At 39.0% G+C, this 25,294-nt stretch overlaps 1 protein-coding gene across 1 annotated transcript in view; it reads left to right on the forward strand.

Moving 5' to 3' along the window:
• The window catches only part of CCDC178 (coiled-coil domain containing 178), a 418,122-nt gene that overhangs the window by 110,703 nt on the left and 282,125 nt on the right, over positions 1–25,294 (forward strand). The window contains exons 10-12 of the mRNA XM_063451434.1: positions 7,140–7,235; positions 9,447–9,583; positions 16,021–16,204. Coding sequence (XP_063307504.1) covers positions 7,140–7,235; positions 9,447–9,583; positions 16,021–16,204 — 417 coding nt within the window. The remainder of the gene's footprint in view (positions 1–7,139; positions 7,236–9,446; positions 9,584–16,020; positions 16,205–25,294) is intronic.

Consider the following 25,294-nt stretch of genomic DNA (forward strand, 5'->3'; position numbering starts at 1 on the left):
TGGCTGGCCAAAAGTGGGGAGTTCTCTAAAATGTTAAAGGCTACAGTACATGAATATATATGAATATAGTGAAAGAACAAAGTGTGGTTTGTGTTGAGTTAAGTTGAGTGTGTTGGTTGAGTGAGAGTGGTGGGAGAGATGAAGAAGTGTATAAATGGGGAGAGCATGAACTGAAAAAAATCTGAATCACATACACACAAATACACCTCTTACATCCACACAAACACCCGGGCGTCCTTCACACATATTGAAGAACCTCAAAATATGTACAACTATAATTTACACTAATGAAATACCTGCTTAAATAGATTTACATTCATACAGGATCACCATAACTAGTATAGATCCCCGCAATCAAACATACAATAATTTGCCTTTCAAATACAACTCTGTATCTCTCTGCCTACATACACAAACACAAAGCATATATTATACACAAATATGTTTTGACAAACTTGCACTAAACACAAAAATCTTTCACTCACTTAAATGTATCACTGAACTTACACATACTAGCATTAAAATTGGTACTAGATAGAGAACAATGACAACAAATTTTAATAACCACGTGGATCGCTATAAATACTCGGTAATGTCTTTTGGCTTATGTTGCACAACATCTGTCTTCCAGGGTCTCAATATTTCCTTAGATAATATCTACATTAATTTTATAATTGTCTATTTTAATGATATACTGGTTTATTCATCTGACCTTAAGACCCAGCATTCTCATGTGAGACAAGTCCTGAGAACACTTTTACACAAGTCTTTTCTGCAAGTTAGAGGAGTGTTTGTTTGATCAAACTCAAATATATTTCTTAGTACATCGGTAGGCAACCTTCAACACTCCAGGTGTTGTGGACTACATCTCCCCTGATGCTTTGCCAGCATTTTGGCTATAAGAACATTTTAGGAGATGTAGTCCACAACATCTGGTATACCAGAGGTTGCCTACCCCTGTCTTAGAATATATAATTTCAGCCAGAGGGATCCAGATTAATCCAAACAATCTAAAAGCTGTTCTTGACTGGCCATTGCCTATGGATCTCAAAGCCATCCAGAAAATCACAAGTTTTGCTAATTATTGTAGAAGGTTCATTAAATATTTATCCAAGGTGTTAACTCCAATCTCAAACGAAGAAAGGGTAGATACATGACATTGATCACTAGAAGTTTTCAATGCTTTTTAATTTAATTGGGGTTTCAGCTGAGTTCCCCTGTGTGGTCAGAAGACTCCAGACTGGCTGCTGGGTGGCCTTAAATACCCACAAGTGTGTCAGGACTAGAACCCGAAACAAACGTGTTCTGTGCTTCAGGCGCTTTAAATACAATTAAGTGCAAATGAAGAAATATATATATTGTAGCAGCTACCAGAGTAAGTTTCTCTCAAACCTTATACAATATCATGCAATCAACAACAAGGATGGACTAAGTGTTAACAAATCACCACCAGTTCATATAGTAGATCACTTCAAGAAATAGCACGTATCCCTTAGGGGTTTGAACAGCAATAAAATTCTGAAAAAATAATAAAACTCATATAGCGTAATATAATAAAGTACAGGGAACAGTGTAGGCTCAAATCTCATCCGCTTGTGTATGCTAAGGTGACACAATACCTCTTCTTTCCTTTACATCAGGTGTCCTCATACAGAGAAAAGAGAGAGAAATGGAAGCAACAATGCTCCTAGTGTGTTAAATTCATATAGCCTAAAGTGATAAGTGCGAAGTGCAAATAGCTTACTTTAAACAGAGCCTAAGCCTGGCTCTAGGTGCAAAAATGGATGTGAATTTGATGGGGCTAACACCCTTTTTTAGTCATCAGCAGCAGAAGAGGACCCACAGGACTATTGATATATATCAAATAAAATTTATTGAAATAAACATGGAAAACAAAAATGTTTAAAGCAAAAATATTAAACATACTATAAAAAGGTCCTTTCGTGGTCTTCTCGGTCCGAAACGCGTTTCACTGTGTCTAATACAGCTTTCTCAATCGGACTAGCTCTCCCTCTGTGTGTTATTTGGATTCGCTATATTTTATTTGCATAATAATAGCTAAGTTGCACTATGTATAATTTTGCTTTTTTCATTTATATTTGGATAGATCTCCTGTGTGAGATACTTCAACCATATTTATTAAGTATAATTTTTTGTTAAATCAGTATTATCTCATATACAACAATAATACGGGCAGTCACTTTAAATACAGAGGTCCTCCTTAAACTCCAATATAAATATGCAGTAAGGTTTCAGTAATGTAAAGATTTAGTAGAGAGGCAGTTTAACCCCTTAAGGACACATGACATGCGTGACATGTCATGATTCCCTTCTATTCCAGAAGTTTGGTCCTTAAGGGGTTAAAAATGTGGAAATGCACTGTGATCAATATTAGTAACCTGAATAGAAGGTAATCTGAGGGTGGAACAGCATAGTTTAATACAGCACTTGTGGAATCTGGAGTGGAAACATGACAGAGAATAGTGTATAATATACGATAATAGATTTAGGTAGTTCAGGAGTTTAACCCCTTAAGGACCAAACTTCTAGAATAAAAGGGAATCATGACATGTCACACATGTCATGTGTCCTTAAGGGGTTAAAGGAGGACTTATCCGAAAAGAAGCAAAGGAACAAGTCCAAAATGCAGGAATGAGTACGACACTGCCTTGGAGTTCTCAAGCATATTACAGGACCTTAGAAAGGCCGGGTTTAAAGCTAATAATATAGAATAGTATAGATATAGACAGAGTGCATAAATGGTAAGGCAAGCCAGATATCAGGGAATACAGAAGGAAGAATAGTTAAGGCACAAGCCAGGGGCAAATTAATTACAATAGAATCAATAAATACAATGCACTCTTGGATAACCATAAGGTAAACCACGACAGGGCACTAAGGAATATCTAATTTAAGCTTACATAACCTATGAAGGATAGTGATTGGTTATCGGCTGCCATGTGACGTCAGAACCTGGTGCATGACGTCTGGACAACGACGCACGCACGTTTGCGATCAAATTTGGAGACGAGAAGGTGAAGCCATAAAAGTGCTCAACTGCGCAGCGGTGGCATCAATCGGACTGCTGGAGTAGGCCTCCAAGGGTGGAAGCGAGAGCGGCACAAACGGTAATCGGACGCACTCCGCAGTAATGCACCAAGAAATAGTATGGGTATCCAGTTTTGGGTCTTTACCCACGGTTTAGGAACCATAAGATGGGATGCCTCTAGATGAATACACCCAACATGATTATTCACAGTACCTCACTGCTTACATTTTTCATAGAAAAAACATGGTTTACTACTGATTAAAGTAAATCAGTTTGTGCATTAGGTCAAGTGTACTTGTGATCAGCTTGTGTAAGAAATGATGAAAAATGTCTGAGTGTAATTATGCTTTTGTTTGCATTAGCACATTGGAAGTTTCAATTGTTTTTATGTCTTGAAACATATGACAGGCCTAGGGTTGAAAGCAGCTTCAGTAACCCACAACGTGTTTAATGCCTTAATAAGGGGCTATTGAAGTTACAAATGATTGGCTTCAGTTTCATATAATCTGGCTGCGAAAGATAAAAAGCAGCTACAGCATCTTCTGTGACTAAGAACTAATTTAAATTAGGCCACAGAACAAGAGGCATTAAGTCCACTAAGCAATCATTTCCACTTCACGGTGGACCTTTTTATAACCTTAGAGAAAAAAATAAGAAACTTTTCCGCTGAGTTACACAAAACCTTGCTTTCTAAATAAAGAAAATACTATTTAGTGCCATCGCAGAAAGTGGTTCAAGAAATAAATACATTGCTCAAAAGAAATACAGCATCTCTTTACAGAACCTTTTTTCTATTGTGCAGTCTTACAAGACGTTACAAGTTGGATATTAGATTAATCTCCTATTACATTTTACGGACAAATGTTATATAAAATGGAAATACGATGAATCTTATATTACAGTTTAGGAAACAGATGTCAAGCAAACAGATTTATGTGTTTTATTTTATTCTATTGTTCCACGCAGCGCTGACTCCATAGATGTTCACTGTTGACAGATGACAAATATGCAGATTGAGCTTACTGTCAGTGGACTTAAAAGGCTAAACTGCATAAAATTGCTTGGGGTTATTCACAAAATTTGTAATTATGATAAACCGGCAAAGGAATTGCAAATTGCAAGTCCAATATCTAAAGTAAAAAAGTTTTTTACATTTCTCTAAATCCTCTATATTTTAAGAGAAGCCATTTTGGCCGACATTAGAAATTCCCTTGTCAGTTTATAATGTTTTTATTTTCCTTCTGGTTTAGTAAAGAAAACCTGCGTCTGTTGCTGCATTGTGATTGTGCCAGAGCTGGATTTAAAATAAGACACACGAGGTGTGTCACTAGAGCTACTTTTTATGTCTTCTGTGGCCCACTCACAGTGATGGGTTGCCCTAAGCACCATAACCACTTGCTGAAGTGATTACAGTACAAGGACCTAGTGCGTGCAAAGTTTTTTATTTAAATGCTTCCAGATCCAGGATATCTGACTTTTTTCTGGGGTGTAACCAGGGCAACCATCGGGGGATGCAGCCAGCACAGCAGTACCATTCCTGGGCTTCCCAGGGGGGCCTTGTTTCCAGGCCCTATACCCCAATGTGCATATATGTAGCAAGTTCCTCTATATATGTATGAATCTGTTGGCCCCTGCTAGGGTCTGTAGTGAAGAGGAGGCCCAGAACACTCCAGAATCCACCTGCTCTTGTGAGTTGCAGTGGCAGTCAGAGCATTGACAAGTGGTTCACGTGACAAGCATGCCACGTTCATGAGACACGGAGAGGAATGGCCTCCTGGCTAGAGGTGGAAGATGGAGTCTGCTGGGCTCCACTCATTACCATACATGTTGCTGTGCAACCTGACCACCAGCAAAGCTAGTGCCCCCCTACGTCCACAACACACACACATGCTGCTTCCACTATCTAAACACATACATTTCTTCCACTACATAATCAGTGTCATACAACAGATTAATTAAATACACTTTAGTTTATTTATCACAAACACTATTTAAGCTGTTGTTTGTCTCCCATGTTAAAATGAGTGTAGGACCCACCGATATTAAGGCGTTGTGGCATAGTGGTGGGCGTAACACGATATGGCCATATGGTGGACCTGAATCCCCATTTTTGTTTGCTGAGATGATTTTGAAGTAGCCTTATCAAATGTAAAACTGTATTTTTGTGTGTGCACTGTTCCTTAAATTGTATTATGTAAATTTTAATGACACAGTAAGTTTGTGTGTAGCTCTTTCAAGAGCTTTACCTATAAACTGATACCTGCCTACCTAGTTGGTTGCTATCAATTTACAGAGCAGTTCCACTCATCACAAGTGATGAGTAGACCAACATTGGGGGAAAAACTACTTAGCATACTTGCTGTGCAGATGTTTCTGGGATAATAGTTTCTTCCTGGTGTGGGAGGGTGCCTTGAGTTGCAGCTAGGCAAACTAAATAGTTTGAGGGAAATTTTTAAGGTGAATAACTTTTGTTTGTATGTTTTTCCATTTGAGTTTTTAAAGCATTATCTTTATATTGCATTAAAATAAGAGAAATGTCTAACCCATAGTTTCCCTTTAATATGAACCTTCTTATTTAAGATGGTATTCAATGATTCAAGTATTTGTTTGTGAGATGTAAGTTTGATTTTTCGCATGAAAACAACATATCTTTTTTTTTTTTTTTTCAAATTTAAACTTAACAAGTTGATACCGAGATATAAATCGGGAGGGATATGGATGTAACTGAAAGGGAAATGAAAAAGTTGAAACGATTTTAGATAAAAGAGATTAGCGAAATACAGATAATGGAACAGAGCACACACAAAAACAAAAAAAAAATCACTTTTAAATCACAAAAGATGTCAAACTTGATGATGCAATAAAGACTAGAGATAGAATAAGCAACTGCAGCTACACTTGTCACAAGATCTTCAAAGAAAGTGTGTGCTAAAAGAGTTTATGACTGCATGGTACTGTTCACAAATAATGAGTATTCTGATGGAAATGTAACACTTCAAGAGTGAAGAAGGTTCTCTAGTCAGATTTGCTATCTCGTCTTATGAGAGTCTGTCCAGATGTGAATAGAGGGGCATTGACAAATTGTATTTCTATGTCATTACTTTTAGTTTGTAAGCTCACAAGCCATTTATTTATTAGTTTGTCTACAATTACTGTAGATGCTAGATCTTAACTCACCGGTAAGGTCATCTATTCCAGGAATAGGCAACCTTTGGCACTCCAGATGTTGTGGACTACATCCCCCATAATGCTCTTACACCCATAATGCTAGCAAACTATCATGGGAGTTGTAGTCCAAAACATCTGGAGTGCCGAAGGTTCCCTTTGCCTGCTATTCTATTTGTATTGGTTTGTCTATACTGTACTATCTATCTTACGGTATTGTACAGCACGAGGATACATGTTGGCACTTTATAAATACCAGTAATAATAGTATTCATGCAGTTACATATACATATAAGCATAGAGAACACAAAGGGATTTCTATGGCCTTCCTGAGGAGTAAGCTTGTTTTAGAGCGGACTTCATAGCATGTGCACCATGATTTGTGCAAGAGCAGACTTCATAGCTTTAGCATAGTGCTTGTGATCACATGTCCCAGCATGCTTTATTTGAGCAGGTCTTATTGCATGCAGGCTATGTTTGTCCTACAGCAGATGTCATATTTGGTCTATTTACTCTTTAAAGTAAAGACATGACAATAAATACAGAATTCTGCTTTGTGATCTGTGAATGGGAGTTTTCTTTTTAAGCCATTGTCACTCACCATTGCCCTGAAGGGTTATATTTCTATGCTAATTACTTGTCATTCAACATTGAATAATGTGTTGGTTTTGTACTGTTGGTTTAGTTATATGTTGGTTTAGTTTTTTGTTAGCATTTAAGTGACTTCATATATTGATATTGTGTCATATTTACTTTTTGCCTTTTCATCATTATAGTATTGTTGTCATTGAGACTACATTATTTGGCTTTTGTAATTGTGAGATTCTGTCTTTGGGAATATTGTCAATGATCATCTGTCTGGAAGATGCTTTCTAGTGTTTTGAGTACTTGCAAGCTTTATATTTATTTTGCAATTTATTTGTAGGTGAATGAAATGAAATATGAGTTAGATGACCAAGAAATGAAAATGAAAAACTTGACAATTGAATATTCCACATTGTTGAAAGAAACTGAAATCACAGTAAGTATTTTAGTTGTGGTCCAGAAGAAGAAAGACCAGTTTATCACTTTAAATATGTAACATTGTATTTTTTAAAAATTTTCTAGGACATACCTTAAAACAAGAGACAACTTCATATAGTGTTCCCGTTAAGCCATTTCATAAATACTGAATATTAAAAATGTACGCATTCAGAGATAATGCTAGCAGTTAGATGTTCTTAAGAAACAAATTAACTTTGAGCAATTACATAATTTTATATGTCATCTGATTTACTATAACTGTAGCATGGCATCCCTGCATAAATATCCCACATAGCAAAATGGATAGAAAAGTGTATTCCTGTTCCTTAAAGGTGTGCAAGATTAACAAAAAGTTACTGCAGATGCTGTATTGGAAAAGTCACCATTCCTTAGAGGTAAGGGATGAGAAAATAGCCAAAAGGTCAATGGGGATGGTAAACAAAGTCTGAAGTCAGGATATCAGAATGTAGCAAAGTTTAGAAAAAAGGTTACAGGTTGGTTAAACTTTATGAACTTGAGTCTCTTTCAACCTCGGTTACTATGTTACAAATAGCCAATCTCAATTACTATGTCACAAATAGCCAACCTCAGTTACCATGTTACAAATAGCTAACTTCAGTTACCATGTCACAAATAGCCAATCTCAATTACTATGTCACAAATAGCCAACCTCCGTTACTATGTCACCAATTGCCAACCTTAGTTACTATTTCACAAATAGAAAACCTCAGTTACCATGTCACAAATAGCCAATCTCATTTACCATGTCACAAATAGCCAACCTCCGTTATTATGTCACAAATAGCCAACCTCAGTTACCATGTCACAAATAGCCAACCTCAGTTACTATGTCACCAATTGCTAACCTCAGTTACCATGTCACAAATAGCTAACCTCATTTACCATGTCACAAATAGCCAACCTCGGTTACCATGTAAAAAATAGCCAACCTCCGTTATTATGTCACAAATAGCCAACCTCAGTTACCATGTCACAAATAGCCAACCTCATTTACCATGTCACAAATAGCCAATCTCATTTACCATGTCACAAATAGCCAACCTCCGTTATTATGTCACCAATTGCCAACCTTAGTTACTATTTCACAAATAGAAAACCTCAGTTACCATGTCACAAATAGCCAATCTCATTTACCATGTCACAAATAGCCAATCTCATTTACCATGTCACAAATAGCCAATCTCATTTACCATGTCACAAATAGCCAACCTCCATTATTATGTCACAAATAGCCAACCTCAGTTACCATGTCACAAATAGCCAACCTCAGTTACTATGTCACCAATTGCTAACCTCAGTTACCATGTCACAAATAGCTAACCTCATTTACCATGTCACAAATAGCCAACCTCAGTTACCATGTCACAAATAGCCAATCTCATTTACCATGTCACAAATAGCCAATCTCATTTACCATGTCACAAATAGCCAACCTCCGTTATTATGTCACCAATTGCCAACCTTAGTTACTATTTCACAAATAGAAAACCTCAGTTACCATGTCACAAATAGCCAACCTCATTTACCATGTCACAAATAGCCAATCTCATTTACCATGTCACAAATAGCCAACCTCCATTATTATGTCACAAATAGCCAACCTCATTTACCATGTCACAAATAGCCAACCTCAGTTACTATGTCACCAATTGCTAACCTCAGTTACCATGTCACAAATAGCTAACCTCATTTACCATGTCACAAATGGCCAACCTCAGTTACCATGTCACAAATAGCCAACCTCCGTTATTATGTCACAAATAGCCAACCTCAGTTACCATGCCACAAATAGCCAACCTCAGTTACCATGTCACAAAGAGACAGTCTCAATTACTAGGTCACAAATAGCCGTAGGTTATCCCTGCAAATTAACTAAGAGAAGCCAGAATCACATTACAAACAGGTGATCTATGATTGGGCATGTTGCCTCATATAAGGTTTGTCATGAAATAATTATAGTGTCAATTATTAATTATGGTGTCATAATTATTTGATTAATGTATTATGCTGTCAATCCATAGAACACAATGACTCTCCTGAATTGATGAATAAATTAAATGGATCAATATAAAATATATCTGTCATGTGTATTTCAATGTACTTACCATGTTTTGGTAAGTACGTGAGTTGGTTATCTAAATTAAGTGACAATGTGTGAACTTTATGAATGTTCTCTTTCTTTAAACAGAAATATGATTTTGAGTCTCAGTTATCACATCTGGAAAATCTCTTTCATAACAAGCTTCATGAGTTAAGAGATCTAGAATACAACAACAAGAGCATGTCATTGGAAAATGAGGACCTTATAGCAAAAATATCAAAGTGGTAGGTAGAAAGTGTTGTGACAGCCAACTGCAGAAGTCATTTTTTCTAAACCCCTAAAAATATTTTTACTGAAAAAATTGCAAATGTATAAAACATGAAATTGTATGTGTGACAGTATGTTTTTAATTAAAACCCCCAAAAACTAGCAATCAAAATAGTGCAAGAAAAAGGTGTAAAGAAGGAGACATTTTGGTGAAAACCAAATATGATTTAGTCAGCAGACAACTATTACCGAAGTTATTTAAAGCAAAACGTTTAATCTAAATCATAGATGATGCTGTAAAACTCCCAAGAATGTACTTAATTGGAGACAGATCTCCCTCATAAACTGGAGTAGGATGGTGGACTCGCAATCCATTGTCCTTTTCATGTAACTTAAAGGCATTATTATAACTGTGTTATTGCAAGCACAATGACCACTTTAGTGATCTGAAGTAGTAATGATGCCTGGAGTGTGTATGAACAGGATTTCACTATGAAAAGCTGCACCTGCAGAGCTTAATCCCCCTGTTGAGGAGGTATAACATAATTTGGTCGTCATTAGTCAGCCCATAACAAGTGTTCCAGATGGCTAATGCAATTTGTGTGCATATTGGACATTCATCATGTTGATGACAGGTGCCCATGAGCCTGCCCTCCCTGACATCCATCCTCTTCCAGTTGGAGGAGGGACATCGTCAGAAGAGGATCAGGTTGCCTTGGCACTGGAACAGAGGTAACTTTTATGAAAACCCTATTTTATGGAAGAGGGCCACTGCTCTCCCCAAATTCAAATAAATAGATACATATGCAGCTCATTGAGGAGTCTCTGTAAGGCAGGTGCTCTGGGCAATTGCCTGCCTCTTGAGTTTAGGTCACTGAACTAAACAACCAGGAAGAAACAGGAATAGTTGGGAGAGGAGGGATGGGGGGGTTGTAACAAGTTTAACTGATAAAAGTACAGATTTCTCTTGAAATGTGCACTTTTTCTAAAATAACTTAGAGGACACAATCTTCGCACATAATGTGCTTAACAAGCTAAAGTGCTTGTTTAGCACTTTAGCTTGTTAAGTACATTGGAGTGTTTCTTTAACATAACACATACTTCCAACTTCTGAATCCCATGTTTTTCATTAGTCCTTTTTGTTGTGAAATGATTAGAACTATGAGAGGATGGGTATGCATACAATAGTTCATTGTTCAATATTTGAGTCTTGTTCAAGCAGCCTATGTATGGTTTTAGGTTTTTAATTGTGTTGGTGTATTTTTCCTATGCAACAAACTGATCTGATCAAAACGCAATATAGAAAATTACTGTGTGTAGTACACATTTACTGGCAATATCCATGTAGAGAGGTAATAAAGAGTATAACCATTCTGGTATCTCTATATATTTGAACAACAGCATGTTCACGTTGGGGTTGAAGATTTCAGTACGATTTGCCAGTTCGCTGGGCAGAGATCAGAACACACCGTTCCAGTGATGTTCTCTACTATTTGTTTTCAATTTAAAGAATTTCTCACCCTTAGCAACCACTGTAATGGGGGCAATCACATTTGATATTTTTTTGTGTTTCTACACATTTTTAGAAGGGGATATTTCTGCTGAAGGTATATATTTCTTATGGGTTTGAGTGATTTAGCCTAACTTACAGAGTAGGACACTTAGGGTTTGTAATGCACACTATTAATAATAAGGAGAATAAAAATGTACTCAGTCTTAGCAGGTCATTGAGACAGTCACAGGGCGTTTCTGTATTTTACAAGCCCTACCACATACTAACATAATGTAGGGTTGCTAGTTACTGTCTGACTACATAGGTGACATACGTGAAGCTTAGAAAATGACTATTGGTACACCGAACATGAATGACTATATATTATATTGTTCTGGCCTTGCTAGTTCTTTTAGCTTTCTGCAATTAAATCTTCTTTTTTTTTTTTTTTTTATTCTTTATTTTTGCAGTGCGCATAAAGGGTTACAAGCAGGCATGAGGTGCCCCGAAAGCAGTCATTTTCTCTGCTAAACAGGCTAGTGTTGATGGGCTTTTTGTCTGTAGCCTTAAGTCGAGATATTTAAGCGTCACTCCTCAGCCAGCCTACCTTGCACCACCGAGCATTTAAAAAATAATAAGCAATTCAGGCATATAACCTCTATGAGGGAATGCTACGCTGATTCAGGTGAACATGTCAGCTAGGCAGTGAGTCATATATGTTTCATGTCGGGTTGGTCTGGTTACCACTGGCATATAATGATTACAGTCACATATTGATGAACCACTTGCGGAGACCTGTCTCGTTGTAAGCTGTGTCCTGCTGCTCGGTTTGGCAATACACAGAATGTCCCTGTGCCCTGTTCGTGCCGCGGGCCGTGTATCTCACCCTCGTTTAACCGACCCCTCTTGCGGGCCATGCTGGTGTTATTGCCGTGTGGCATCCGCCGTCTATTTCAGAGCTCTTTGGTCGGTCGCGTCCCGGGAGGTTGTTGCGTTGGGGCTGCACCCGCTCAGATCCTCCAGCCCAGGGTGTTGCGGGAAGCACTTCCCTGTGTCCTCGGGTCCCTATGCCATACGTGGTGGGACCATGGGCCCTCCGGAGCCTCGTTCTCCCGAAGCCCCTTTGGGTGTGTGGACAGTGGGTTGGCTTTTGTTCCGGTATGCCTCCCTGCCCAGAAGGAGATTTGTTGTTCAGAGCGGGGAAGTGGAATCGCTGTCGGTTATGCTGGGTTGGGCGGTTTCGTTGGCCTTGTGTGCGTCGCAATTGTTTTGCAGCGGCCATTTTGTGCCTTCCTCGTGGCTGTGGTGGTGAGGGGGTGCCACGTTTAATTTCTGCGTGTGGTTGCAGGCGCCTTTCTAGCTTGAGCCAGAATGCTGCGAAGATTTCGTCCAGCCGTGCTTTGTAGTCAGCTTTGTCGGTAAGGCTTGTATTCATTGTCTCCGTGCTCTCCCCGGGTTGCTTGAGTGCTGTCATAGCAGCAGACCTAGGGGCACATCGAGACCGCTGGGTTTCAAGCTGTGTTGCGGGGGTAATTGCCCCCAGCGAGGACTGGGATGACCCCCGCTGGTCCAGAGGGGGGGGGGGGGGGTAGCAGGGCTGTGTTAGTTTCTCGCTTGTGAGCGGATCCCGAGCCAGGAGATCGGCCGCATCCCCCAGGCTCCGCTCCAGAGTAGGCCACGTGGCTGGTTCAGATGGTTTCAGTGCGTATCGGTGCCAGACGGGTATCTGTCTGTTCCTCTTGTGGTCCTGCATCACTCTCTGGGCATCGTGTGCTGTTGGCATTATTAGTTTTGATGGGATTCGCGTTTATGTGCCAGCTGGTGCAGGAGCTCTCAGAGAGCAGAACTGGCTATCTTGGCTGTCAGGACTCGCCACTAAATCTTATTTTTATACTTTAACGCAAACACAACAAACATGTTTATGGTAAATATTCTGCTTTATTAACCCTCTAAGGACAAATGCATTTGTCCAAGTTCTAAACCAAAACAAAACTCAGAATTTGAGCAAAATGTCTGTTCAACCATACCTTTTCCTACTTTCTATTTCATATTAAGTGCACCCACACTTAATATATATTATTTTGTTCAGGAGAAATAGGGCTTCCATGTTACATCAAATATTTATGAAACATAATTTAATATGAATAAAATCTAAAACGTGCGAGAAATTAGGAAATGCTGTTAGTTTCCAAGTTCTGCTGGGCATGTTAACTGTGAATGTCATAATACTGTTAGCTTTTACTGCAATAAAATACACATGTTTGTATGCTGTGATGTCCCACGAGTACAACAATGCCCCTGATGTACAGGTTTTGTGTTGTCTTGGAATGTTACAAGGCCAAGTATAGGGATTGCACACTTCAGTTTTTACACATTGAAATGTGTTAGATTGGTTTTCTGGGCCTATGTTACCTTATGGTAGCACAGGAATAAGTATTAACCCCATGATGGCATAATCTATAATAGCGTGCTATTTTAGGTGATTTTTTATTTGTTTATCTGCCTGCCTAATACCTACTACCACACCCATTTCCACCAACAGAAACCCCTACACCCAACCCAAAAAGTTAAATACAATTGCTGATAGCAAAATAAACAGCTACAAATGGCAACAAAAGGGTAATTTTAAAAAAAATGTTTTAATGGAAATAACAAATAAAAATATCTGCTTTTTTGGAGAACCTTCTGATCACTCGGATCTATGGTACAGTGTTAAGGTGTTAACAAAAATAAAAGTGCTGTGAGAAGAAGGGTAAAAAAAAGAAAGTGTTTTTACCCTAAAAAAAACAAATATTCATAGTGCCAAGGTGCTAATCAACTTAAGCAGACTAACCACAGGGTTAAAATTAGATTTTACATTTTTTAAAGATTTTTTTAAATTGAACAGTTTTTTCATCATAACTCTGTCTCTCAGATCAGAGGCGGAGACATTGTACCTGAGATCACATGACTCAGACTGACAGACGTTGGATGCAAAGGGACTGCCTGGATTGTCAGGCAGATTCCCTGCTCACAATCTGAGTGCATGGTAAAGGACAGTGACATTGCAATGCTGCAAGTGAACTACTATACAGTAATTAATCAATGAAACTGTTATATAAAACGTTAACAGAATACAGACTGATATCAATGTGTGCAGAATAATAAAAAAGATATTTCATTGGTTTTAATAAAAAATCCAATACAAAATAATTTTATTATACATGACAAGCTAACATAGTTAATAATAGTCAGTTAATGTCTGTAATATCTCCAATTGAACTAACCATGAAGATACCAGCTTTCGGTCAAGCAGTTTGTATGGTGAGAATTTTTTTAAAAGTGACAATATGATTATTCCACTAAGTAATAAAAAGGAAGTGAAACATATATATTACAGGGAGTTAAAGGGACACTATAGGCACCAAAACAGCTCTACATTAATGAAACAGTTTTGGTGTATAGATCATGTTCCTGCAGTCTCACTTCTCAATTCGTTGCCATATAGGAGTTTAATCACATTGTTTAAAGCCGTTTTGGTGTATAGATCATGTTCCTGCAGTCTCACTTCTCAATTCGTTGCCATATAGGAGTTTAATCACATTGTTTAAAGCAGTTTTGGTGTATAGATCATGTCCCTGCAGTCTCACTTCTCAATTCATTGCCATATAGGAGTTTAATCACTTTGTTTATACAGCCCTAGTCACTCCTCCCTGCATGTAACTTGCACAGCCTTCCTAAACACTGCTTGAAGAAGAGTCATCTAATGTTTATACTTCTGTTACTGCACAGTCTGTTCAATTTAGCATTTCTCATCTTCTTCCCTGTTAATTGCCTTTTGACCATGCATGTGCCTCCTGTGTGTGATTGAAGTTTAATTTACAGATCAGGAAATACATGCTTCTAATGCAAATTAACAGTTGATTGAAAATAAAATAAAATAATGTTTTTAATGCAGACTGTATAAGTTACAGCCAGGGATTGTGTAGCTAGGCCTACATTACCAGGAACAAAAGTGATGTAACTGCTAAATGATACGGAATTGAGCATGGAGACTACAGGGTTTTGATCTACCCTAAAACTGCCTCATTACGTGTAAGTTTTGATACCTATGGAATCCCTTTAAAGGGTTGATATATAAAAAGAATTCTGGCTGATGAAAAATTATGGGATCTACATGGGAGCTAAGACTAGAACTCCAAGAATGGACAGACATACTGTAGAGCAGGGGTCAGCACGTGTGCCTTTGCACAGCACTAAAGGCTGCCAGAGCCAAGCATGCTCTGGCCTATCAGGAGTCCCAGTGGGTCTTCAAATATTGGCGGTGATTGCAGTTGGGGAGGGAAAATACTCATTTTACTCATTGTAGCACAGATCGCTTTCTCCCTGCACTTGTGAATGGGATTCTGCATTGGAGTAGAGCAGCCTGTAGCAGCTATCACAGCTCCTGCCCTTGACCTGTACCTGGCCAGCCTAGTCCCCACAGGACCACAGGGAAGCCACCATAGTTTTAGATATACACAGAGCTGCAGAAGAAGCCTCTTCCTCATTCAAATAATAGAAACAGCCCACACACAAACACACACAGTCACATCAAACACAACATCACTGACAATCCACATAAATGCACAAAACCCCACAAGCAGACTCTCACATGCAATACCCATACATGTACAAACCACCAAACACACAATATGACATCATCCAGACACACAATTCAACAAGCAGCCCCTACACACATCTCACATTCATAAGTATCATATACAATACCAATAAAACTCCTCATGAACATATACAATATAAAATCCCACATAAACACAAATACACAAGCACAATATGGCAACATACACAACTCAATAAAAACAATTAGGACCAGCTTGCAAAGGAACTTCAAAATCTTGTTTTGGCACAGCACTACTAAAAGGTTGCCTACCCCTTCTATAGAACAAAAATTAAACCTGTTCTCTTATTTTTTAAAAACAGCTCCAAGGCAAAAGTGAAGCATGTGGCAGATATTCATCGTATGCAAAAGAACATCATAGAAAATGAAGCTGAAACTCTTAAAGTGGCTAAAGAACTACCACAAATGTATACTAAGCATGCAGCAACCAAAACAAAACTAGATGAGTTGAAAGAACAGTCGAGAAAGGAGGAGTCACGGATGAAGGTATTGAGAATTTGTTTGAATTTGTTACCTTTAATTGAAGGTTCATTTAAGGAAAATGTTGGTTTACACTCGTTGCAAGTTATTTATTTATTTATTTATAAAATATTTTACCAGGAAAGATACATTGAGATTTCTCTCGTTTTCAAGTATGTCCTGGGTCAACAAATCATTGCATTGTTACAATTAGGGTACAATAAAATACAAAAACAATATTAATATACAATATATTCAAAATTTAACATAGAACAGGTAGGAAATATATAATCAACTATGACAGGTGCATTCTGTTTTGAGGTATGTAGAGAGGGATCTCTTAAAGGACTTTAACCCCTTAAGGACACATGACATGTGTGACATGTCATGATTCCCTTTTATTCCAGAAGTTTGGTCCTTAAGGGGTTAAGCTTAGGGAAGATTTTAATTTGGGCGGGAGGTCGTTCCACAATTGCGGTGCTCTGTAGGAGAAGGAGGATCGGGCTGCTTTCTTTTTGTATTGAGGTAGACTAAGTAAAGTGTTGGTACTAGATCGGAGGTTATAGGAAGTGGGAACAGCAGGGGAAAGCATTGTGTTCAGATAGGGTGGGAGTTTCCCAGAAAAGCTCTTAAACACAAGGCTGGAAAGAGGAAGGGTGTGTCTGGATTCCAGCGACAGCCAGTTTAGTTCTTTTAGCATGTCACAGTGGTGGGTCCTGTAATTACATTGTAGCACAAATCGGCAGAACGAGTTATACAATGTGTTGAGTTTATTAATGTGGGATTGCGATGCAGATGCCTACACTACATCCCCATAATCAATGATTGGCATCAGCATTTGCTGTACAATCTTTTGCTTTACTGTAGGGCTTAGGCAGGATTTGTTTCTGTACAGGACACCTACTTTTGGATAAAGTTTAGATGAAAGTTTTTCTATGTGCAGGCCAAAAGATAGATTGGGGTCTAACATCATACCCAAGTATTTGAAAGAGTGGACTGCAGTCAGTGTGCCATTTGAATTTGTTTTGATGGATAGGTGGGAATTGTGTAATTTGTGTAATTTTGGTGCTGTTCCAAAGATCATTGTGACAGTTTTGTCAGTGTTCAGGAATAGTTTGTTTTTTGCGATCCACTTTTCTACCTCTGTAAACTGGTCTTGGAGCACAGCCTCAAGCTGCGGTAGATCGGAATTGCTCGCATAGATTACCGTGTCATCTACGTACATGTGTACGTTTGAGGATTTGCAGACATTAGGCAGATCATTTATAAATAATGTAAATAGTAGGGGGCAGAGAATGGAACCTTGGGGAACACCACACGTGACTGGAAGAGGGAGGGAGTCGCTGTCAGAAATGGACACATATTGCGAGCGATCCGATACATACGATCGAAACCAGTTTAGCGAACGATCACCAATACCTGAGTTTTTGAGTTTGTGCAGTAGAATGTCGTGGTCTACTGTGTCAAAGGCCTTTGCAAAATCAAGGAAAATAGCTCCAGTAAGGTCTCCGTGTTCCATGCCAGTTTGGATGTCATTGCAAACTTTTAAGTTGTAGTGGAGTGATTCTGGCGAAAGCCCGATAGATCGGGGTCAGAGTTTGATTGTTGGTAGTACTCACATAGTTGCGTATGGACACATTTTTCGAAGATTTTCAAAGATTTTAGACAATACCGGGAGCAATGATATAGGGCGATAGTTAGAAACCAAAGTAGTGTCACCACTTTTATGGATAGGCACTACTCTCGCAGTCTTCCAAAGTTTGGGTATGTATCCAGACACCAAGAATTTGTTAATTAGAGTTGCGACGGGTTTAGCAATTGCCGGCGTTTAGCAATTGCCGGCATTTAGTATAGTTGACATATTATATCAATAGCATGATTTATTTATTACTGGTATTTATAAAGTGCCAGTAGATTCCGCAGCGCTGTAGAATTAGTGGAGAACGTACACTATACACAGACAAATACAAGAGGTAGAGAGAGCCCTGCCCGTAAGTTGATAACTAGCCATTGGAGCTTTTTTTATACAAAGTGCTTAGCTACATAGCCCATGAGTTTACAATCTAAAGGATACAATAGGGATTTGAGACAAGAGGTAGCAGGGGAAATTTGGAGGTGATGGCTAAAAGAGTTAGCAGAGAGAAGCAGCTATTAGTAAAATATAAAGGGAATGGAGGGGGTAATTGAGGGAGAATGTCAAACAGCTGGAGGAGCATGCTATATATTTAGTGGGAACCTGGGTGGGCGGGATGTGGTGAGGGTTATTGGATTTGCTGCAGGATGTAAATGCTTAGCTCCACTGAGTATGAGTGTGAGATGAGGCCTGAAGGACCGATATGGAACAGTGATATGAAGGTATTTACAGCTGGGAGGAGTATAGGAAAGAGGAGAGAAGGAGAGGGGAGAGTAGCCATGTGTTATATACTGTTGAAAAGTTTAGCAACCAAATTCTATCACCCAAAATATTAATAACTGTCTAAATGAAAGATTGGTCAGAAACATGAAATGACAATAATACAAACTGTATGCACAAAAAATTACAGTGGCAAACTACAGGTATAAATGGTGAAAATTCTATAGTAACATATAATAATATGGTAGCAACACAAAAATAAATGAGATGGAGTATCTTCCAAGTTTAGTCAATACCTAAGGGTTGTTGGATTTGCTGCAGGATGTTAAATGCAGAGCTCCACTGAGTATGAGTGTGAGATGAGGCCCGAGGGTTGTTGGATTTGCTGCAGGATGTTAAATGCAGAGCTCCACTGAGTATGAGTGTGAGATGAGGCCTGAGGGTTGTTGGATTTGCTGCAGGATGTTAAATGCAGAGCCCCACTGAGTATGAGTGTGAGATGAGGCCTGAAGGACAAAGATGGAACAGTAATATGTGTGTTTCAAATGCAGAGAGTTAATAACAAGGTGTAAACACAATACACTGCTGTTCCTATATTCAAATGGCATAATGTTTATAAATGTGATTTAAATAAAAATATAACTTAAAATGATAGTGGGTGCGCTTAATGAAATAACATTGTGATATGTAATATCTAATATCTAAATTTATTAGAGTGAATGGTAATCTTACTTTGAATATGTAAATTAGAAACATATCAGAAAGAAATGAAAATAGATAACATTAAATGTTATAAAGTGCAGTATAAAGCAGCATCATATATGATTCATATAATGGGGAAAGTAAGCCAGCCCCCTGTTTTCTCATATATATATTTGGGAGTCTAACCAACTCTTTGGCTTTGCACCCCTCCCTTGTCCCAGGAGCCTCATCCCAGGGCCCTATTTAGCCTTGTAGTGCAGAGAACTCTAGATAGAATTCCCCCCACACCCCCAAGTAAGTAGCTCATGAAGCAGACACTAGGCTGGTAGTGTAGGACCTGCCAAGAATGGGGTACATTGACGTTGTGGCAGGCTTATGCAATGTATGATCATATAATGTAACTAAACCCCCATTATTATTTTTTGCCTGGATAAAATAAAATAACTAAATCTGTCAGCACTTAAGTTGCTGTTTAGGGGATAATGGAATGCGCTGGATTTACTTTCCAAAGATCATTGTGATCATTTTGTCAGTGTTCAGGAAGAGTGTTTTTTGTGATCCACCTTTCTACCTCTGTAAACTGGTCTTGGAGCACAGCCTCAAGCTGCGGTAGATCGGACTTGCTCGCATAGATTACTGTGTCGCCTGCGTACATGTGTACATTTGAGGATTTGACGACATTAGGCAGATCTTTTATAAATAATATAAATAGTAGGGGGCCGAGAATGGAACCTTGGGGAACACCACATGTGACCGGAGAGGGAGGGAGTTGCTGTCAGAAATGGAGTCGCTGGCAGATATTGTTGATGTCTGAGTGCATAACAGAGCTCCACATCCATAATACTCACAGTAATGTGCATTTAAACTACAATAAATGTGCTTAGAAATCAGTCTTTTAAAAAAGGAAGTATTCTTCTTTTTCTGACATATTATAGTTGCATAAATTCTTATTAGTAAGTCACCTATATTTTCTATGAAAAGTCACGCCCCTGGTCATGCCCCCACTCACACCCCTAAAATGAAAGTGTCCCATGTCAAATATTGGGAGGTATGTATCAGTGAACAATATGCTTCTTATGATCACACTGAAGTCATATGTTGGAACAATTGGGGAAAAATCAAGGTTGTCACAAGTCATCCTTTTAAAAATATCAATCCATATAAAAGAAATATTAAATGACGTGTTTCATCCTTTATAACAGACTTATTCATAGATACAAAACCAGTGCACAAAAAGGGCTTACAAACTGCTAAAAGGTGAACATCCCAAACCAAAAACTACCTATTAATTTGTTACCAAACCAATTTAGATATTACTATATCACTCTTTGTTCCGGATGGTTTTAGCAAAAAATATGACATTGGTGTCTATCTCAATAAGGATATATATAAGGCAGATGCTTTGTTAGCCTTGCTTCATGGCCATGTGTATTGTAGGCGTGTAGCAAGGTAGCGCTGATCTCTGTGCTATTCTTGCTTTACTCCCTCACGCACCCTGCTGTGATGCCTGGAGCCGGAATATGACATGGCTCTGGCCCTGGCATGACTTAACGGCGCACAAGAGAGCAGAGCAAGAAGATTAAAGCATCCTCGCTACCTTGATGGCGCACACATGCACACCCAACCAGCAGTCTCAGCAGTCATCCTGGACCCCAGAGAAAGACCTGGTTGGTTGGAATTAAATAAAAAAAAAAAAATAATAATTTGTGAGTGATGATAAAATGTGTGTTTGTGTGTTAGTGTGTGTGCGTTACAATGAATGTGTGTATGTTGTCTGTCAGTAAATGTCTCTGCCAGTGAATGTGAGTGTGTTAAATCAGTGAGTGTATGTGTATGCCATTGTGTAGGCAGTGTATATGTATCTGAGTGTGTGCTTGTCAGTGAGTGTAATGTTTTACTTTGCAGGGATAAAATGACAGGCCCACTATACCCATACCACTTCATTGAGAAGTCTGGGTCTGGATCTGGGTAACTTTAGTGGTCCTTTAAGTTTATGCCGTGTGCTTTCCCCAATTCCCTTTAATGGGATCATTCAATAGGGTGATATTATCTTGCTTTAACATTAACAACCAGAGTTTATAACACCCTTTAACTGTATTAGTTAAAAAGCAATATTTCGCTGTAGGGCATGTAGTTTGCCTGGTCTGGAAAAGTATTAACCTCAATTGATTACCTTCAAATCAACTTCATATCCAAATTTTGAGTCTTCAACTTTTAGCTCTTTTACGGTTTTTAATGGTGGTGGTTCACTGGTTATATATCTATGAACACAGACAAAGTGCGTGAGATATATGACTCATTTTATATGGATTGATATTTAATAAAGACGGCTTGCGACGACATTGATTTTCCATGCATTGTTCCAAGTCTTTTCTTCAATGTATATATTTTCTTTAAAATTGAGTGGGAAACCGTTTGACAAGAGCACGTGGAGATAACCTGGTTGAGTGATTGAATGTGCGAAGTAAGTGGCGGGAGCACTGTGAATCATCCCTGTGTTCTTTTCTATTTAAAAGTAAAGTCATAATGACGTTTGCAAATTGCAGAACTACATTTAGCATCTTTTTTTTCTGTTAGAAATGCTGTATTTTGTGTTTTTTTATAAAACATTATCTTGCTTATAGTATTTATTGTTTTTGTGCCCTTTAATTTGGTATCAGAGCTCAATATGGGACTATTACAGTCAGAACATTATACAAGAGTTTATAAAATAAAACCATTCCTCTAATATCTACAGGTATAATGTATTAAAGGAAATTAAAGGGTTATACCGAATACTATAGATATAGAGCAATGTTTCTAATCATTATTATTTTCACAACTGTTCCTGAAAAACGCCAAAAGGTGGCAGTGTTGCGTTAAAATGCTTATGTTCTATATCTTTCTCTCCATCTGTCTGTCTCTCATAAGCTCATATGCTAAAAAGACAGTTTTATATTACAAACAGAATGTAATGATCTACACTCAGGATACATTCAAAGTTGGTTACTGGAAAATAACTTACCCGAACTGCACACTCAAATATGTTGAGTTCATCTAAAAAAAATACACATAAAATTATTTATGTAACATATTCCTTTGTGTAACATATTCATCCTCACCTTGCGGTATCCGCGCTCAGTGGCCATGCATCAGTGTACCTGACTCCTGCAACATATTGGTGAATGCCAGCCGCTGTGGATCCACGCCAAATTATAGCCACATGTCCGCCCATGGTAATGACCACTTTGGCGTGTGATGTCACGCGGGAGATGCGCACGCACGTTCTGGAGTCAAAGGCCGATTTTGGCAAATCAGAATTGTAAAAGGCTTATTTAAACGCATCCCCTCATTGCCCTGTCGTGGTTTCCCTAGTGGTTGTCTGAAAGTGTTTATTTCTGATCATTGAGTTTGGCTTCGTTTGACTTCCCTGTATTCTGGTATCCCTGACTTTTGGCTTTCCCTCATCACGTCTTTCTGTGTACCTGACCTCAGCAAGTATTCTGATTATCCTCTGGTACGTTAAGTCTGGCCATTCTAAGGCCCAGTAAGACGTTACCTTTTAGTCCTAGGTGTGATACAGTTCTACGTGCTGGATCAGCTAGTAATCCTGACACTTTGGAAGTGAGCCACCCTGACCAGAAATGGTCAGCTGTCCCTTTCCTATAATTCACAAGTTAAAACACCTATGTTAAATGCCTGTGTCAGTCACAAATGCGGACTGCATTTACAGCTTGTCATTTTCATTTATTGAAAGTAAATCCTTTTGATGAAAACTCCTGGTCACAAGGGAATTCTACCTGCATGTTCCAAATGGTGTTTGCTAAAGCGATTAAGTCTTCGCCTCCCTCTCTTTCTCTTCCACTCACTTAAATTTTCAATTTCTCCCTTTCCTCTGGCACTTTTCCTTCACCCTTTAAGCATGCAACCAATTCTGAAAAAGCCCAACCTCGACCCCAACTCCCCATCCAACTACCGCCCTATATCGCTACTGCCATTTCCTCCAAGAGCCTTGAGAGAGTTGTGTATGCGAGATTGACAGACTTTCTTGAATCCAACTCTCTGCTTGACTCGCTTCAGTCTGGATTCCGCACTCGTCACTCTGTTGAAACAGCTGTGACCATAGTATCCAACAATTTAATTGCTGCTAAATCTCACGCCCATTACTCTATCCTAATTCTCCTTGATCTTTCTGCTGCCTTTGACACTGTTGATCATCAACAGCTTCTTCTCATTCTCCATAAACTCGGTCTACGAAAGACTGCTCCCTCCTGGTGCTCCTCCTACCTCTCCCATCACTTTTTCAGTGTTTCCTTCTCTGTCTCTGCCTCTTGTCCCCAACCCCACTCTATTGGTGTCCCCCAAGGTTCAGTCCTTGGTCCCCTACTGTTCTCCATTTATACTAGACATGTGCACCAGTGACATTTTTGTTTCATACAAAGGATTTTGTACTAAATAAAAATTTCATTCGTTAATCCCGAATTTCGGCCACAAACCATTCTTTTTCAAACAAAATTTGTTAAAAAATAAATATTAAAACAGCACTGCGCATTCGCAAAAGAAAAGAGGGAGCCGGCAGCGCTACCAATTCCTTCCTTGTAATAAATAACTATTCCTCCTCCCCCCCCCCCCCACCCCCCATTAAAACCTATGGGGATAACTATGACCGCATTTTAATAAAAGGGAGGTTAAATCATCCCGCATGCCGCGAGTAGGAGCATGTCGCCTAAACAGCGAGCAGCCACTGGCTGCTTGCTGTCATTTAACACTAAATATAAATCAGTATGGGGTCACTCTGACCCCCATATTGATAAAAGGGAGGTTAAATCCTACTCGTGGCATGTCGCCGAAACAAATTCAAAAGTACTAGTGACTGGGCAGCTCTTGCTGCCCAGTCACTAGTGCAGTAAGGGGGGACCTGGCACAGGTTAAAGCCTGCCGCATGCCCCTACCTGTGCCAGGTCCTCCCGTGTAGTAGGGCCCGTGGCTGCTCGCTGTAATTAAAACTGGATATAAAAATCAGTATTTTAAATAGAAGTGATAGAGATTGTAAGCTTACGGGCAGGGTCCTCTACCTGTTGTATCGGTCTGTTCTTATTGTGTTTGTCTTTTCCCAATTGTACAGCGCTGCGGAATTTGTTGGCGCTTTGTAAATGCCAGTAATAATAATAATAATAATAGAGAGCTATGGTAAAAGTATGTGTAACTAAAAGTTATAGCAAAAACTATGACAATGTTGCAATATGAAAAAGTAGCTATTATGAACGCGGCGGCAAAGCTAATTTTCCTGTCCCCCCACAGGTCCCCACACCTCCCACGCCTCCCCCCTCTGTCAGTCCCTACATTGGCTTCCAGTTAGATATAGGGCTCAATTTAAGATTCTGGTGCTTGCTTACAAGTCCCTACATAATGCTGCTCAAACCTACCTATCCTCCCTAATACACAAGTGTTTCCCGTCAAGGCCCCTGCGCTACCTATATCCTCTGTCCGTACTCCCACATCTGATGCTCTCCTCCAAGACTTCTCCAAGGCAGCACCTTTTCTGTGAAACTCCCTTACTTTCTCCGTTAGACTTTCACCCAGTTTCCACTCCTTCAAAAAATCTTTGAAAACACACTTCTTCAGGATAGCATATCAATTAACCTGTTAGCGGGTTTTCATCCCCCCTCCGCCCCATGACTCCTCTCCTGCAACTGTCAAAAATAACCTAAGTTCCCAGTGAATACTTTTCTAGCAACCTATATCATTACCCCTACTTATACCCTTTGTGTCGCTATACCCCACTCGCTCTAGCATGTAAGCAGAGCCCTCAACCCCTCTGTTCCTGTGCGTCCATTTGTCTGGTTACAATTACGTGTCTGTTAGTCCACCCATTGTACAGCGCTATGGAATTTTGCTGGCACTATATAAATCATATTATAATAATAATAATCATGACATGCATTTGCATACTGCAAAAATAATCACAATGTAGGATTGCATAGAGATCAGGGATTGGCTGATTAACAACCCCCTGGTCCTAAAAATGCAGTTTGTGGTTCAAATCTCAAAAGTAAAGGGACATTTTTGGCATATTCTTTGAT

Source organism: Pelobates fuscus, chromosome 4 (genome assembly GCF_036172605.1).
Source record: "Pelobates fuscus isolate aPelFus1 chromosome 4, aPelFus1.pri, whole genome shotgun sequence".
Taxonomy (NCBI): Eukaryota; Metazoa; Chordata; class Amphibia; order Anura; family Pelobatidae; genus Pelobates; species Pelobates fuscus.